The sequence below is a fragment of the Hyperoodon ampullatus genome, assembly GCF_949752795.1.
Source record: "Hyperoodon ampullatus genome assembly, chromosome: 2".
In the NCBI taxonomy this organism is placed as follows: domain Eukaryota; kingdom Metazoa; phylum Chordata; class Mammalia; order Artiodactyla; family Ziphiidae; genus Hyperoodon; species Hyperoodon ampullatus.
Window position 1 is genome coordinate 118879452 of NC_136915.1, and position 17373 is coordinate 118896824.

At 52.1% G+C, this 17373-nt stretch overlaps 1 protein-coding gene across 2 annotated transcripts; it reads right to left on the bottom strand.

Annotated features, from left to right (window-relative positions):
• Nucleotides 1-2285: 2285 nt before the first annotated feature.
• Nucleotides 2286-16342, bottom strand: ARHGAP30 (Rho GTPase activating protein 30; the record flags this gene model as incomplete). Of its 2 annotated transcripts, XM_079696592.1 has the most annotated exons (13): nucleotides 2286-2905; nucleotides 3557-3905; nucleotides 3998-4263; nucleotides 5197-5598; nucleotides 5872-5949; nucleotides 6028-6131; nucleotides 6211-6382; nucleotides 6868-6995; nucleotides 7939-8046; nucleotides 8217-8299; nucleotides 9442-9586; nucleotides 11368-11470; nucleotides 16246-16342. In XM_079696592.1, 13 exons carry the CDS (start codon nucleotides 16340-16342, stop codon nucleotides 2286-2288), a joined length of 2655 nt encoding a protein of 884 aa, XP_079552718.1. The 2 variants fall into 2 exon arrangements, with proteins under 2 accessions (XP_079552718.1, XP_079552717.1); XM_079696591.1 differs by having other exon boundaries at nucleotides 2286-3905.
• Between the last annotated feature and the right edge of the window lie 1031 nt (nucleotides 16343-17373).

Here is a 17373-nt window from a genome sequence, read left to right on the forward strand (position 1 = left end):
TCGACACAAAGGGAAAAAGAATCAAGTTCGCAAAGAAGTCAGGCGCCTAGACCTTGCCTGAGAATGCGGCGTCTCCCTGCAGGCCCACCAACCAGTAGGCGCTCAGCAGCTGAGCGCCGGCCAGGCGCGAGACCAGGAGCCCGCGCGGTGACCTGGCCAGCCCGGCCAGGCTCACCCCCAGCCTCCGCTGCTCCGCAGAGGTAGGAAAGGACACCGGGAGCTCAGCGGGCCCCGCAGTGTCCGGCCCAAAGGCTCGCGGATAGCAGCGCGGGAGGGCGGGGACGTGTGCGCCCGGGGGCGGGGAGTGAGATCGGCCCACAAAAGGGGGAGATAACGAGCCAGGCACGGCCCCCTCCCTCAAAACAAAGGCTTCCGCCCCAGGAGTTCCTGATCCTAAAAAACGGAAACAAAATCGAAGCTGCTCTGCCTCGCTGGCGCACCCAGTCTCCAGACTCCCGCCGTGTCCTGCACTCACCGGCCAAGGCAGCTTCAGCCGCCGATCTCCCGCAACCGTGTTCTCCCTCTCCGGACTGGGGTATCTCCAAAGACAGCTGATCATGCGCACTCCCGGTCCGCGCCCATGTTGGTGAGGGGCGGAAGTGTCTCTCTGGACCCGCCCAGCCTACTCAGCCTCTGAGTCGCCTCACTTCCGTTCGCTCCATCTTGATGAGGGCTTGGATGGGGGAGTGTTGTGGGTGTTGCTGGGGCGGGGAAGAAGCAATGCTCAGGGATTTCGGGAGAATGGCCCTGAAGTCGTAGTCGCTTTCGTCCTAGTCCAAGAACGGGAGAAGGACGACTAACTTGGTGCTATCATTTTTCTGCTGGACAGTGCCTTTTTAGTTCCAGGAGAAGGGAGTGAGAGAGGCCAGCTTAGATCAAGAGAGGGACATCGGATGGAGGCGCCATCTTTAACAAAGGACATCTTTTTTAAATTTTCTATTGGAGATTAGGACATATCTGGGCATACAAAGAATTTGTATTAGCGTTAGCGGTCACCCAAAGACCCCCAAGGCTTATAGTTTTTGTGAGGCTCAGAGTTTCTGTGAGAGGTATCTTGATTCCCATTCTTTTCAGTCAAGACCTACGCTTAATGGATTTGGAGTAGTGTGGTGTAATAGGAAGAGTTCACACTCTGGAGCCAGACAAACTCGGGTCTCAGACCTAACCTCTGCCACTTCTTAGTTCTGAGACTTTTGGCAACGTTTGACTTAACATTGGTTTCCTCATCTGTAAATGGAGACTACAAGTACCAACCTTATAGAATTATTAGGTGGACCAAATAAAATCAAGAGCGTAGATTCTGTGCACAAAGAATACCTAGCCTTTACTGGCATATAATGAGCATTATGTAAATATAAGTTTCTCTTCCCCATTTCCTGACCACCATGAACCCAGCTCTAGTTTCTAGCTACAGGTCTTCATGACAACAACTGAGGGAGGGCACCCAAACAATAAAAACAGAAAAACACAACGTTTGGCCAAACGTATCACTCAAGACTTTAATAAGAATAATGAGACACCACACTACTTATGTGTAAAAATACAACGTTTATTCTGAGACTGCCCCTTGGGACGTGTGGCCCCAGCCTGTCGGGAGAAGCAGTCCCAGGGCCTGAGTGACGCCATTCCCCTTCCCTAAAATAGGAAGTTATTCCAAAGGAGAAAGGAGAGGCCAGAGAGATCTATACAAGACCTCTCTTCCTTGAGATGCAGGGAGGCAGAGGGTGGGGGAGCTGGGAAGGGAGCCAGTCCCTCCAACAAATACTCCGCATTCAAAGAGTTTCCTGCACATTTTCCTCCTAATCTGGAGTTAAGAGGAGCAAGAGGTGTCCCAGGGCCCAAGAGTAGAACAAGGATGGGTAACTCTAGAAGTGTTTGTATGTAATAGGCTCTGATCTGGCCCTGACCCCTGGCTGTACTCTGGACTACCATGAAGAGAAGTTCATTGCCTAAGAGGGCAGGAACTTGGCTGGAGTTCTGCCTTCATTCTTCACGTTGAGAAACCGTTAAGTTTGCCGCCTACTCTTTGTTCCCTTTGGCCAATGACCCCACTCTCTGGGAACAGGATCTTGGTGACTTTCTCTGGAATCTTGTAAAGGATAAGTGCTTTGTGTCTGAGACAACCTCAGGTAAACGGACCAAGACGTGCCTTCCACAGTCATAAAGAGAAGCTGGAGGGCCAAAACCTATAAAGTTGGGCACTAAAGCTGCTCAGGCTGCCGAAGAGACAGCGGAGAGACCCTGGAGACAGCTGTTGTCCCCTGTGCCCAGTGCTCTGGTCCGAATCACAGTCCCTCACCTTTCCCAGAGTTAGCCTGTGTTTCAAATGCATACGATCGGCGCTGGGGGGACGTATCGGGGTCAGGGAGCTGGGGTTCTCTCGGGGGCAGACTAAACCGACTCCGGGGTCCAGACACTTCTGTGCCTTCAGCTGGGAGCTCCAGGCAGCTAAGGGGCCGAGGACAATAGGCAGGGATCATGCTATAGTGGGAGGTTTTGGGGATGAGGCTGTAGTCCCCAGCCCCAGTACAGGTCTGGGTCCGCCGAACTGCCTGAGCTTCAGTCCTCTGGCGGTCCCGGGCCAGGGCCACAGCAGCATCAAATGAAAGACTGCCCCCATTCCTCCAAGAGGAGCGGGAGGCTCGGGACCCCCAGGCCCGTTCCCCAGGAGTTCCATCAAGCCGGCCAGGCCTTGGGCATGGGTTTGCTGGTGCCACATGGATCTTGCCACACATTGCACTGGGCATCTTGGCAAACTGTGGTTTGGGGGGCACCACAGGCACAGAGCGGACCTGTTGGACCTGAACCAGGGTGGAGGCCAGGCGCATGCTCACACCACCAGCTGAGCCAAGGGGACTGGGCTGCCCCTCTGGATCCATCTCCTCTGGCCGGGGTGGCTGTGGGGCTGCGTGTTCTGTCTCAGTGGACTGGACATCGCCCTCTTTGGCACTGTCAACCTCCAGGGACTCTATATGTGACACTTCAGGGAGGGAGCCCTCTTCTACATGGTCACCTTCAGCCCTCTGGTCTCCCTCAGCTTCTCCGTCTCCACACTCCCGTTCCTTGCTGACCTTCCCTACTCCTCCTTCAGCTGCTTCTTCTGGGATTCTACTATCTTCACCATCTCCTTGGTCTTCTCTTGTCTCTTGGTTCTCATCCCCCCTCTGCCCTTTGATCTCATCTTCTCTGCCTCCTTCAGCCTCTTGTTTATGTACAACTTCCCAGCTCTCTTCAGCAATTTGGTTTTCCTGGGCCCCATCCTCTGGGTCCCTCCCGGCTTCTCCCTGGGCTTCATCTCCTTCCTCAGCCTCTTCTTCTCGCTCAGTCTTTCTTTCCTTCCCCTTGTCTTTACCCTGCTCCCCTCCTGTTTCCTCCACACCCTTAGCTTCCTCCATACTCTCATCCTCCTGCTGACCTTTGGACTCCTCTCCCTTGGCGTCTGTCTCCTCTCTCTCTTCCCCACATCTTTCACTCAAACTGTCAATCACCTTTTGGCTTCCCTCAGCCTCCACTCCTTCCTCACCGGCCTCTCCACCCTCCACTTCACTCTCTGGACTGCCCTCAGCCTCCTCCCTGATGTCCCATCTACTTCCAGGCTCAGCTCCCTTGTCCTCCTCAACTTCCCAGAAGGCCTGTTCTCCCTCAGCCTGTCCTGGAGCCTCCTGTCTTCCAGACCCTGTTCCCTTTTCCTCTAGACTGCCTGAACCCTCCCAGGTCGGGAGTTCGGGCCCCAGAAGGGGACTTAGTTCATCATAGGCACTCAGGAAGACTTCCTCCCCACTTTCCTCGTCTGCTTCAGGTCTGGAGCCAGGAGAGTCCAGGGAACAGCAGCTGGGAGCCAGGACAAAATGCGCCTCATCCAGAGACAGGTCATCCAGGGGTGGCTCCACAGAGAACTCCTCCACCTGTAAGCACAGCATCGTGGCTCAGGACCAGGTGGCCCTGTCCACCCTCTGGATTCCTTAGCACCCCCAAACCCAGCACAGCGCCTCCTTACCTGAGGCCCAACTCCCAGGAGCTCCTCCAGGTAGCCCATCCCAGGGTCGTCCTCCCCAGGGGAGAAGGCTGCTCCTGCTGGTCCTGCCTTGGCCACCTCCCCATCCACCACCCCCACCCACTCGGGCTCTGAGCTGCTTGAGTCCTCTAGGAAGGAGAAGGAATCCTGCACCTCCTGGGACAGGCAGTCCTCCAGGGCAGGGGTCATGTCCGCTGGGCCTGAGTCAGCCAGGGGACCTGGGGCTGGACTTGCCTCCAACTTCTCATCTGTTGGGAGAAAGGTAGTCCCAGGAATACAAAGGTCAGGACCAGCCCTGACCCTTTCCAATGTGAGTCTTCCTAGCATTGCTACAGTATGGGCCCAACATTCCCAGCATAGATCCTCCATGTGGCCGATCCTCTCAGACCAATATCCCTAACTATTGGCTTATAGCCACCTTTATTGAGCTCCTACCAGGTGCCAAGCACTGTGCTATACATTTTATAATGCATTATCTTATTTTCTCCATAAAACAACCCTATAATGTAGGGTATTTATCCCCATTTTATATATGAGGAAAGTGAGACTCAGAGAGATTTGTCCATGGTCACACAAACAACGAGTGGCACAGCCAAAATTTGAATCCAAGACTACTTAACTCTATAGCCCTTATCCTTACCCAGTACCTAGTGCTGCCTCAGTACTTCTCATTATTGACACTTTAGGAACTGGAGTCAGAGCAAAGATCAGATCCCAGTTCTGCCACCTCCTACCAAATTGCTTAACCTAAGTCTCAGGTTCCACTGCTGTAATATAAGGGTAACAACAATACCTGTGTCAACATTATGAGAAAATGAAATGAGCTAATGCCTTCAAAGTCCTTAACAAAGCACATCATAAACTCTTGACAAATGTTAGCTATTAGTATTAATATTATTACCATCATCTATGATATATTCCCACTTTGTACTTAGTAATCCCTGCTGTATATATTTAACACAGATCCCCATTCTTGGGTATATCAGTGATCTAAGGCTGCCAGAGATCCTCTCTGCAAGAATTTCACACAACCTGATAATATTACTGGATTCCCCCAATCTTGAATCCGGGGAGGCAGCTAAAGATAACCACCCAAAGCCCAGAGCAGATCCCCAGCATCGGAGCCTCAGCCTAGAGTTCTAGTCCCCTCTCCCAGCTCTGGGAAATCCTTGAATCCTCACCTGGGGGGCCAGGGCCAAGGCCAGGGCCAGAGCCAGGGCCAGAGGCAGGGCTTGGCCGGGGCTGTAGGGTGGGGTACTCAAGACCACGGGCAAACCCGGCCAAGGAGACGTTAGAGATGATGTTTGGGGATATGTTGAGCATAGAACTGATGTGTGCTGGGAGGTTGACATCGTAGGGCTCTGAGATGTGGACGCCAGCACGGCGCTCTGCATGGCTGCTGCCCCCAGCACGGATTGCTGACCGCCCAGGTCGTGGTGTGCCGGGCTCAGAGCTCGTGCCAGCCAGTGCCTCTGCCTCAGGCTCCTGTTCACCCTCTGCTGCTTCCACAGAATCATTCTCAAAGCTCGCCAGCAGCAGTGGGCCTGGCCGAGGACTGCTGCGTCCCACCAGCCCCTCTGGCTCTGTGGAGGAGAGAGAGGTAGGCAACAGCCTCTGCAAGGGGCCTGGACACCTCAGAAAGGCTCTGGAGAGTGCCCTCTGTTTTCTCTAGCCTGGAAGACACCAGGCCCAGCTTCCCTTAGCCACTACTGCAAACCTTACACAGCCAGCAGGTCAGAGGTCACCCCACCAACATCTACTTAGGAACATCCTTCCCTCCCTGGAGGTACAGTCACTAGCCATCACTACCCGCGCCCCGCCCCGACACACACACAAGAGTGCACACCTATACTCACCATCACTGACCCCAGCCACGGCACTCAGTGAGTCCATGCTCTTGGCTGGCCGCAGCGTCCCCTTATCAGATTTGTCCTCTGCAAGACAGGGATGTGTGTAGAGCCAGGGCCTGGCACACCCTCAGCAGAGCTCCCCCTACATCTCCCCAGACTTACCCCTGTCCTCAGCCCCCCGTGGAAGTTTACGCTTGGTCTCATGGCCAGAGCGACCCAGATTGAAGATAGATCTCCACTTCCTGACCTTCAAAGACCCCTTCCTCCTGGAGGGGATGGAGAAATCACTGCAGTTGGAGCCTGGTGGCCAGTGCAGGGGAGGAGGGCCCAAGAAGAAGGCCTTACTTGTGCTCTGCAATCTCTATGATAGTGTGATAAGGCCGCATCTGTGGGGGTCCATCACCAGCCTGCAGGATGCTAGGCAGGTGGTAGGGCAGGGATCGGGGCATAAGGTCCTCGGGGCTGCCTGACACCCGGACCCCTGGAAGTGATCGCCATCCACTTTCCACCTCACCACCTAGGAAAAGAAGAGGAATTGGCCAACCAGGAACAGAGAGAGGGCTGTGGGTACCGAGCTCCTCACTGCACCCTCCCACTCACCAACTACCATGCTAGGGATATACCTGGAGGCAGGCCCTCTGTGTCTAGCTCCTCAAGAGGGAGTCCTCGGGGACAAAGGGGGCCAGGAGATCCCAGGACATTGGTCCAGTGGGCCGGGGGTAGGAATGATCCTTCACTAGCCTCTAGAACCAGGTTGGATGGTGATTAAGAGGGCAAGTTATGCCCTGGACGGAGAGCAGAAGAGGCCTACTCAAGTCCTGACTGCACCATTCTCTCTGCAGGGTCTTCTCCACGTGACCATAAGCAACAACACTTTATGAGACTCAGTTCTGTCATCCACAAAGCAGGGAAACTGAACTAGATGATCTTGGAGGCTCTCTATAACTCTGACATGACTCCCAGACAGAGACTGGTGATTTGATGAGTGGGAAGGACACTGACCAGAGAGAGCAGCACCCTCAAAGAGCTGGTCCACATGTGTGAGGATGAACTCGACGACAATGGACTGCACCCGCACCTCCATGAAGGCCGCTGTCCCATTGAAGCCTGAGGCCTCTATGTCCTTAGACCTGTGGAGGTGTGGAGTTATTCTCCCCCAGCCCCACCACACTTCCCCATTCGAATTCTCCCTAAAAAGATCTTATACCCTTTCCCCTGAATGCCATTAACCCCATCTCCACCTCTTAATCTACATGCATGATTCAAGTCTCAAATGGCCACTTTCTCCAGGAAGCCTTCTTGGACACCCTCCTCAGGATTAATCTCTACCTCCTCTGCACACCAGGGTGCCTTGTGTATAACGAATCTCAGGACTTCTCATAGTCTGCCTTGCACCACAGGGAGTGGCATGCAACCCACTTCTCCAAGACATTTGCTCAACAAACCCCCCGACCCCTTCCTGCTCCAGTCCCTGAGCTAAGTGATGCAGTGTAAGAAAACACAAAGGTCTGGGAATTCCCTGGCAGTCCAGTGGTTAGGACTCCGTCCTTCCACTGCAGGGGGCACGGGTTCAATCTTTGGTAAGGGAACTAAGATCCCGCATGCCCCTCAGTGTGGCAAAAAAGAAAACACAGGGCTTCCCTGGTGGTGCAGTGGTTGAGAGTCCGCCTGCCGATGCAGGGGACACGGGTTCGTGCCCTGGTCCGGGAAGAGCCCACATGCCGCGGAGCGGCTGGGCCCGTGGGCCATGGAACCTGTGCTCCACAGCGTCTGGAGCCTGTGCTCCACAGCGGGAGAGGCCACAGCAGTGAGAGGCCCGCGTACCGCAAAAAGGAAGGAAAAAGAAAAAGAAAAAAAGAAAAAAAAAAAAAAGAAAACACAAAGACCCTGTCCTTAGGGACTTTACTCAAGCTCAGAGAAGGGCCTCACGTGGGTGAGCTCCATCGCACTCAAAGTGATCCTGAAACTTCCTGTTCTCACTGGGTGAGACCCCTCTCACCACACAGCCACACCCCCTCCTTGAGCAGCTTCCCAGGGGCTAGGCTCTGCCAGGATCCCCACACACGCACCCACCTCAGCAGGTTGGGGGCCCACACGATGGCCAGGTTGCGGGCGTGCATGTTGGTCTGGGCACTCAATGAGGCCATGTGCACCAGGTGCCGCATGAGGAACTCCAGGGTCCTGCAGAAAGGGGGCGTCGTGGGGTAGAGCTCACAAAGGGAGCACTCAGGCAGAGGCAGGATTGAGGGGTGGGTGCAGGAAGAGAAGTGAGCAGTCAAGTCCCCAGGTGGACAGAGAGCCTGGGCTGAGTGGGGTGAGTCGGGACTCTGGGTGGGAGGAGCCCCACACACCTGTAATTTGGGGCAGGGAGTTCTCGAAGCACCTCTAGGATCTTGACCAAGCGCTCAGGTTCCAGTTGCACTGCCACAGCCTCCTGGTTGAAATCAAGGAGCAGGAGTCAGTGACCCAGCAGTGCCCCTGCTTCCTCCCCAGAGTTCTGAGCCAAACTCTCAGAAACAGTCTGTGCGGTACCCCACTCCATCCCCCAGGTTGAACCTTCGAAGCACACTGACGTAGAATCTGGGTCCCCCAGGATCTGCAGAGGAATCTTGGCTATGCCACTTAATAGCTTTGTGACCTTGAGCAACTCACTGCCACTCTCTGCCTTAGCATCCTCATCAGTAGTGCTCTGGTTCTGGAACACATCAGGTTCCGCCCTGTGGGTGCCCCAGGGGCCATGGAGTTGATTTCAAGGTGTCCAGGAAGGCCCATGCCCACCCATTCTGGCCTGTATGGGCTGAATGGCATGCCCTGGTATTCAGGGTCTCCAAATGATGTCATGCTCAATAAAATGCAACTTAATTTAAAAGTGTTACTCAATTCAAGAGAGCACTTTTGTCGAGCATTTTCTTATTCAAAAGATGTTCAGGGGCTTCCCTGGTGGCGCAGTGGTTGGGAGTCCGCCTGCCGATGCAGGGGACACAGGTTCGTGCCCGGGTCCGGGAAGATCCCAGATGCCACGGAGCAGCTGGGCCCGTGAGCCATGGCCGCTGAGCCTGCGCATCCGGAGCCTGTGCTCCGCAACGGGAGAGGCCAAAACAGTGAGAGGCCCGCGTACCGCAAAAAAAAAAAAAAAAAAAAAGAGAGCACTTTTGTCATGTATTTTCTTATTCAAAAGATGTTCAACACATGATCACAGTTCATGGAAAGGCACGCTTGAAAAAAAACTGGCTTCCTAAAAGGGTTCTCATTCTCTTAAATGTAGGGAAGTTCCGGTCTAGGTGATTTCCAAGGGCTTTCCAGCTTCTGCTCTCTCTCTGACCTCTACTCTCCCCCAGTCTCACCCTGCACTGTGTGCAGTTTGCAGGGAAGGGAGGGACAATGAAGAGCAGAGGGACAGCGGACGGCAGAGGTAGCAGGGCTAGGAGATTTGTAAGGGACGGGCCTTTTCATTTTCATGTGGTCTCTGTCATGCAGGATCCCTAGGACTCGGTCTGGCATTGGACACATCTGGGATGTCCAAACCACAGAGGCCACCCTCAGCCTTCTCTTCCCCCCCGGTGTCACTCAACTCACAGCAAACTTGTCATAGAGCCGGTAAGTGAGCAGGGGGTCTGGCAGCTCTCTGAAATAGGCCTTGCACAGGGAGGAGACACAGTGAATGTCCTGAAGGTAAACATCTCGCCGCAGGTCTGGCTTCCGCTCAGCCTCAAACTCCTGCCTGGGGAGGTGCAGAGTGGTCAGAAGTGGTGACGGTCTGGGGAAATGTAGGGACCCTCACCTACATTAAATCTATGATTTGAGGGACCCTCACCTAGGGAGAGCTGTAGAGATGAGCTCCAGGCAGGGTCGAGGGTCAACATGTATGAATCTTGGAAGGAAGAGGTTGGGGCGTGTATATACGTGAGGCAGCAAGTATAAGGTGTTGTATCTGTCAACGTGCAGAGTGGATGTTGAGATGGGTAAGTGGATAGGTAAATGGGTCTATGCATGAACAGGGGTACATATCAGGATGTAGAGCCAGTGTGAGTAGCAATGTAGGGGTATGTAGAAGTGGGGGGATGAGCCTAAATGTGTGTTTCTGGGTATGTGTAAAGATGGAGGAGTGTAACTCTCAGAAGGAAACATAAGTGTAAATCTTCAGGACCTTGGATTAGGCAACAGTTTCTTGGATATGACACCAAAAGCACACGCAACCAAAGAAAAAAAATAGATAAATTTAACATCAAAATTACAAACTGTTGTATACCAAAAGACGCTATCAAGGAAATGAAGACAACCCACAGAATGGGAGAACATATTTGCAAATCATAGATTTAATAAGTGTCTAATATCCAGAATACATAGAGAACTCTTACAACTCAAAAGACACAAATAACCTAATTTTTAAATGAGCAAAGATTTGAATAGACATTTCTCCAAAGATACACAAATGGCTAATAAGCACACAGCAGGTGTTCGACATAATTAGGTATTAGGGAAATGCAAATATAGATGAAATATCACTTCACACACATTACAGTGGTTATAATCAAAAAGACACACAGTAACAAGTGTTGGCTGGGATGTGGAGAAATTGGAACCCTCATACATTGCTGGTAGGAATGTAAAATGATGCAACTCCTATAGAAAACAGTTTGGCAGTTTCTTAAAAAGTTAGACATAGAGTTACCATACGACCCAGAAGTTCCACTCTTAGGTATATACTCAAGAGAACTGAAACCATATGTCCACACAAATACTTGTACACAAATGTTTATAGCAGCATTAATCATAACAGCCGAAAGGTGGAAACAACCCAAATGGCCATCAACTGGTGAATGGGTAAACAAATGTGATAACACCACACAATGGAATACTATTCAGCCATAAAAGGAAATGAAGTACTGGTACATGCAACAATATGCATGAACCCTGAAAACATGCTAAGTAAAAAAAGCCAGACACAGAAATTTACAATTATGTGATTCCACTTATGTGAAATGTCCAGAATAGGCAACTCCATAGAGACAGAAAGTAGACTAGCGGTTGCCAGAGGCTGAGGGAGAAGGGCAATGTGGAATGACTGCTAATGGGTACAGGGTTTCTTCTGGGGTTGATGAAATGCTCTGGAATTAGACAGCGGTGGTTGCACAACCTTGTAAATGTACTAAAAACCACTGAATTATACATTGTTTTTGAATTACACATTTTTAAATGGTGAATTTTATGGCATGTGAATTATATCTAAATTTGTTTTTAAAGCTGGGTGGGTGAATGTGGGAGGGGAAGGGTGTGTGTGTGTGTGCATGTGTGTGTGTGTGCATGCGTGTGTGCACACACATGCACACGTGCAGGCTAGCCTGTGGGGAGTGCGGGGCATGGTGTCAACCTTTCCCGAGGAGACTAGAGCTCCTCCCTTGGACAATATCTATCATCTATGTTTCCTTCTCCCCACATCCCCTCACCCCTATGATTCCTGGCCTCCTGGCCACAGAGCCCTCCCCTCACTGCCTGACTCACCGGAGCTTCTGGATGTTGGAAGAGACCCCTGAGAGGCGGTAGATCCCATCCACCACTCCATACTCCTCCACAAACTCTGCACAGCTCCTCAGCACCTGGGGCACTGGGAACACAGACGGGGCAGAGAAAGAGAAATCAGAAGGTCTGGGAGGTCAGAGACTACAGGGGGTCTGAGAAATGGATGCGTCAGGGAAGGGGGCTTGGGAAGATTGAAGGCAAAGCTCGTGGAATAAAAACTTGTCAGAGGGCTTCCCCGGTGGCGCATCGGTTGAGAGTCCGCCTGCCGATGCAGGGGACACGGGTTTGTGCCCCGGTCCGGGAAGATCCCACATGCCACGGAGTGGCTGGGCCCGTGAGCCATGGCCGCTGAGCCTGCGCGTCCGGAGCCTGTGCTCCGCAACGGGAGAGGCCAAAACAGTGAGAGGCCCGCGTACCGAAAAAAAAAAAAAAAAAACTTGTCAGAAAGATTCTTGCAGGACATCAGCTCCAGCCTGCCAACCCGTTACAATCTCTCTGCCCATTGGGCCTAGAGTCTCGGCATAAACTCCCCCAGTAAGAGGGAGCTCACTGCCTCTCCAGACTGCCCATTCCTGTTAGAAAGTTCTGCCTTTGTTGACCTGAAATTCTCTCTCTCTGTAATTACTAGTTGCTATTGCAGAAATTTTAAAGGGACAGCAATGTGATTGGAAGAGGACTCAGGGTGAAGGACTGGTCTTGAAAGTGTGTTTACATAACACTCTACATAATATAAAGGAACATTAGCTCTTGCAACCAAAATGGAACAGAGCTGATGGGCATTATTGTGAAGCACCTCCTCTGGTTAGTGAATGCATGGATCTTAGATCTGCCATAGGAAGGTACATGAAGTCGTGACAGACCTTCAGACAGGTCAATTCAGGAGAGAAGCACCTATATGCCAAGCACTGTGCATTAGACATGAACACTGAGGATCATAGAAGTAATGAGTGTGCAGTATCATCCAGCTAGAGCCAGGATTCAAATCCAAGAGTGCATAAAGCTGCATTCTCTCTCCCTTCTTCAGAGCCCTTCCCAGTTACTAGACTGTAAGCTCCTTAAGGACAAGATCTAAGTGTGACCCATCCTGCTGTTCCTCATCTTACCTGTCATGATGTCTCAGTCATGGGAAATCCTCAGAAACCATGTGTTGAATCTCATCTCCACAAGACCACATAGTTACCTCTCTAAAGCACTTCCATGCTTTACTTTTTTTTTTTTAAGCACTTCCATGCTTTAAATCCTTTGCTGCATACACACTCTGTTCCACCCCAATCTTCAATGCTTAGCTTACAAACACAGAATAAAATAGAAGCTCCTCAACATGGTATACTGTATAAGACCTTTCACAAACCAGGTCCAGCTGCCATTCCAGCCTTAGCTCCAGCCAGCTCCCCCAATAAATCCTATGATCCAGCACTTTCCTACCCCCTGAACAAGCCTTGGTACCATCACTCATGTTTTCCCTTGCCTGGAAATGCCCTCCTCTCTGTCTCTGCCTGGTGAGCCCCTACACATTCCTCAAAACACACTTCAGACATCACTTCCAATTCTGAACCCTTTGCTGACATCCGTATTGTACTTCCCAAGGTCCTTTGTTTATATCTGTACATAGTACTTATTGTACTTTGTTATGATTGGTATATTTTGTATCTATGCCTTCTGACAAATAGTAACATCCTCCCCAGCGTCTAGCACAGTGTTGAAACACAGCAGGTGCTCAACAGATGTTTATTAAATTACTCAATGAATTAGTCAATGAATTGGAGCTTTAATAGAGAATATTGCCTAAGACAAAACATTGAGTCCAATTAACTGAGACTCACCAGAGAAATTCCTGTCATGTGTTAGTGGCAGAAAAAGCTGTGCTTCTCCTAAGCCACCTATTTTTTTCTTATGGGCTTTATGAGTTTCATACCTGATTATGTTTACCTCTTTAACTACCAGGAAGCTCAGAGCCCATATCTTGGAACCATATAGAACCACCTGAAATGCATTTCTAGGTACTGATTTTACCCTTCCTGTTTTCCCTTCAACTCATTTCCTTCAGTCATTTATTCTTTTTGTAAAGTTTTGGGTTTTGGCAGTCATCCGTCTCAAGCTCTTTGTGGAATTAAGTAAGTTAGAAATACAGACTGAAGAAAATCAATAAACCCATCAAACACTATTTTAAACCCTCTTTATATGACCCAGAGTCCACACCCTTTACCCTCCTGCACCCCAGAGCCAGGATTTGGGTGAGACAAGGAAAGCATCAAGGCTGCAAAATTTAAGCACTCACTCTTAGGGTTGTGCAAGTGTCAACTGTGCACATGCACGATCTTGAGAGTGAATGCCTCCTTAAGAAAGAAGCACCTAGGGCTTCACTTGCCTGGCCCTGAGAGTGAGAGTTTCCTTACATTTTGCACCCTAGTCACCTCTCTTGCCTCACCTTAGTCCAGGCTCTGCAGTTCACCATCCATCCCTTCAGGACCTCTGCCCATTTGCCAGGGTCCCCTGACCTCAGGTTCCCAGCACTGAATGCAGAGATGAGGCAGACCCTCCTGGTTCAAGCTGTTGCTCTACTCTTGGGTGAATAATGCTACCCCAACTCTTTCGGCCATCACTCTGTTGACTCATAAATAGTTCGCTGTCACCTAAACCCCAGGTTGTTTTCACAGTAACTGCAATCAGTCCAGGTCTTCTCCATCCCACCCTTCTCTGTTGATTTTGAGTCTCCACAGGAGGCCTTTGAAGAAGGCATGCCTTTAAAGAAGGCATTTGAGAGCCTAAGGAGTCAGAGCCATAGAGGAAATGGGTCAAGGAGATGGGGGAAGAGATAATAGGATCAGAGGGATGGAGGAATCAAGGAGACAGAGATAAGAGAAATGGGATCAGAGATAAAAGTTAGAGACATAGTTGGGGTGGTAGAGTCAAAGGGTGGGTCAGGGAGGAGGGCCTGAAGCTTAGGAAACTGGAGAATCAGAAACCTGAACAAGATCTCAAAGAGATAAATATTAGGAAAAGGAAGAACTCAATTCATATAAGGGCTTGGGAAGGAAGAGACCCACCTAGGGCAAAGAGCTGAGAGAGGGTGCTGAGATGGAGCGAAGCTGCAAGGATGGGGGAAACCAAGATAATCAGGGAGGATAAGTTAACCACAAACACAGCTCTCCTGGCCTGGGCTTTCATTTTTGCTGGATCTTGGCTTAAAGAGAGAAGCCATCACTGGCCTCTCTCTGTCCTTCCACTTTCCACCTGTCTATGCTAGGAGGAGCTGGGAGAAGGGGAGAAGGCTGGCTCTCGTGCCCAAGATACTCCTCCCCCCTTGGACTCAGGTGAGGTTCTGGTGAAGGGCAGGAGGGGCTTTGCTCTCTCTCTCTGGGATTCACTAGGATCAGGACCCAGCAACCAGATGCCTATCCCTTCCAGAGAACATGCCCCTCACCTTCTGGGAATGCTGACAGAGGCCAGGAAGGGATACAGGAGTGGGATCTGGGCTGGCTGTGAGTTCAGTGTTTCAACAGGAGGTTGGCAGGGGGTCCACAGGGAAGGACAGCGCCAGGATGAGGAGGCTGAACTGAGGGTTTGCAGAGAACTGGAAGAACATCAGCCCCAATTAAATCATGTGGCCCTCACCCGAGAGCCATCATTCTCAAGAGGCATCCCTTGTAAAGGAGTCAACCCCACACTGGCGGCTGGGCTGTGCCCTGTTAGAAAAGAAAGAAAGACACAGAGAAGCCACTTCGGCTGTTTAACACCCTTCCTTGGGGCCTGGGCTTTCCCTTAACTGAGGCCAGTGGGACGGGGGCCTCTGGGGGAGGAGAAAAGGGGAAGGAGGTGTCTGGGGACACAGGGGCGGGGCTAAGAGCAGGAAATGAGCTGGGAACCACCATCACCCTCCCTCCACTGCAAGCGCACAGAGCAGCAGCCCAGAGCAGAGGACAAAGAGGAAATGACAGATTGGGGTGGGGGGGGGAGAAATCATGCCCTTCTTTGGGAGGAGGTCGAAGTACCAAAAAACAAGCTGGGCTGGGCAGTCAGGATACCTGCGTTCAATTCCAAATCAAATCAAGAAATGTTTCTGAGTGTCTACTCCACACCAAGCACAGTTGGGAGCCAATGTTGTCCCTGGTCCTGCTCGTTTCCAAGCGCCCTCCAAGGTAACTCAGGGAGGATGCTTTCCACAGACAGTCCTCACCCCCATCCTCCTTTGTACCCTCTACCCCCATCTTCACACCAGGCCTCAGACCATCTCTCTTACTATTCTGGTGTTCCCAGTTTAGCAGCTTCTCTCCTCACCTTCCACTTTGAACCCGTTTCTCGTTTGCCCAGGGAAAACCAGAGAATCAGAGAGACTGGGGGAGGGGACTGTCCCCACCCTGCGTCTTCACCTGTGGCCCAGCAAGGCTGCAGAGGGATCAGAGTCCCGTAACCTCGTCTCCTCCAACCAGGAAACACCCATCCTCCCCATGTGCCATCCTCAGGCTCTCCAGGGGCCCCTCTCCTGTCTTTTTTCATTCAGACCTAAGGACCATCCATGCCCCTTCAGCCACTCTTCTCCTGACCCTGTCCCCTCGGCCTTCCTCTCCTGTCCCCCAGCTGTCATCTTCTCACCTCTGCTTCTTCTACCTCTCCTGGGTCTCCAGTCTCTCCCTCCTCTCCTCTCAGTGCTCCCTCGGTGCCCCCATTCTTATCACCAGTCTCATCACCCCCAGGCAGTCACTGAGCCACATTTCCTGCCCTGCCTGGGGGTGACCCCAAGCCACTGCCCGTTCTCCACGAGCTCCTAGAAGCTGCTTCTGTACCCTCAGCCTAGATCAGGCTGGAGAAGCTCCACGCCTCCCCCTCCGCCCAACAGCAGTTCCGGGCTGGCCTCCTTACCCTCCTGGCCTGAGTGCTGCAGGTGCTCCTGCAGGTCGCACCCAAACACCCGCTCCTTCGAGCCGCCCTTCTTCTTCCCTTTCTGCCGAGACTTCATGGCCGGAGCCCCAGGGCTCTGGCCCAGCCACCTCTGTCCCCTAAGACCTTTGCCCTACTAGTCCCCCATGGGATCCCAAGCCAGCCTCTGGGCTTGGCCTGGCCCCAGGGGGGCAGGGCTCAGAACTGGGGATGGAGGGTGGCCTGGGCAACGGGCAGCAGCTCCTGCCTCTGGGGCCCCGGCCACACGGAAGTGGCTGTGGAAGAGGAAGCTGCCAGGACCCCGGCAAGAAGTTGTGTCTCGTGGCCGGGCCTGGCACTCGCCCTTCTCGCCCTGCTCAGCCCTGGGGGGCAGGAAGCTGTGCAGCTCCTTAAACCCGCTTCCTGTTAGAGCATCTTTGCAACCACAGAGCTGGGGTGGGGGAGGTAGCTGACATTCACATCCTCACCCATTGCTGGGCCTCCACTCATTGGTCAACAGGAGGTGATGTCAGAGCCCTGGGGTGGCTGGTAGCGCCTGGGGCGTGAGCAGGTGACTGACACCCTTGGAGACCAGAATTCTGGGGTCTGAGGTGGAGACCCGAGACTTGCCTAGGAGCAGAACAACACAGAGCTGTGCAAGGCATACCCAGGAGGGAGGATGCCCAGGCTTTGGCCCTGACCGGCCTGTAGTCTCAGTCAAGCCACATCACTTTGCTGAGCCTCAGTTTCAACACATATAAAAAAATGAAGAGAGTGGACTAGATGATCTTTAAATCTTTCCAACTCTAACATTCTGTGGAACTCATTTGAATTTTGGGTTCTTTGACTGTAAAAAGTTGACACTGTTGTCTACTTTCCAGGCCTGTTGTAGTAAGACTCCAATACAATACAGGATATGAAATACTGCCAACTAAGGCAATGCCTATCCTGGAAGGGCTTATAGTTCCACTGTCCGACCTCGACTCTCAGAGATGGCTGAAGGTCTTGTGGAGGCCGTCTCTTTCCCCCGTCCCCCCTAGTTCCAGGCAAACTAACTCCTCCCCTACTTGGGACCACAAGGAGGATGGTGCTGAGACAGAGAGCACTGAGGTTCAGGACTTACACAGTCCA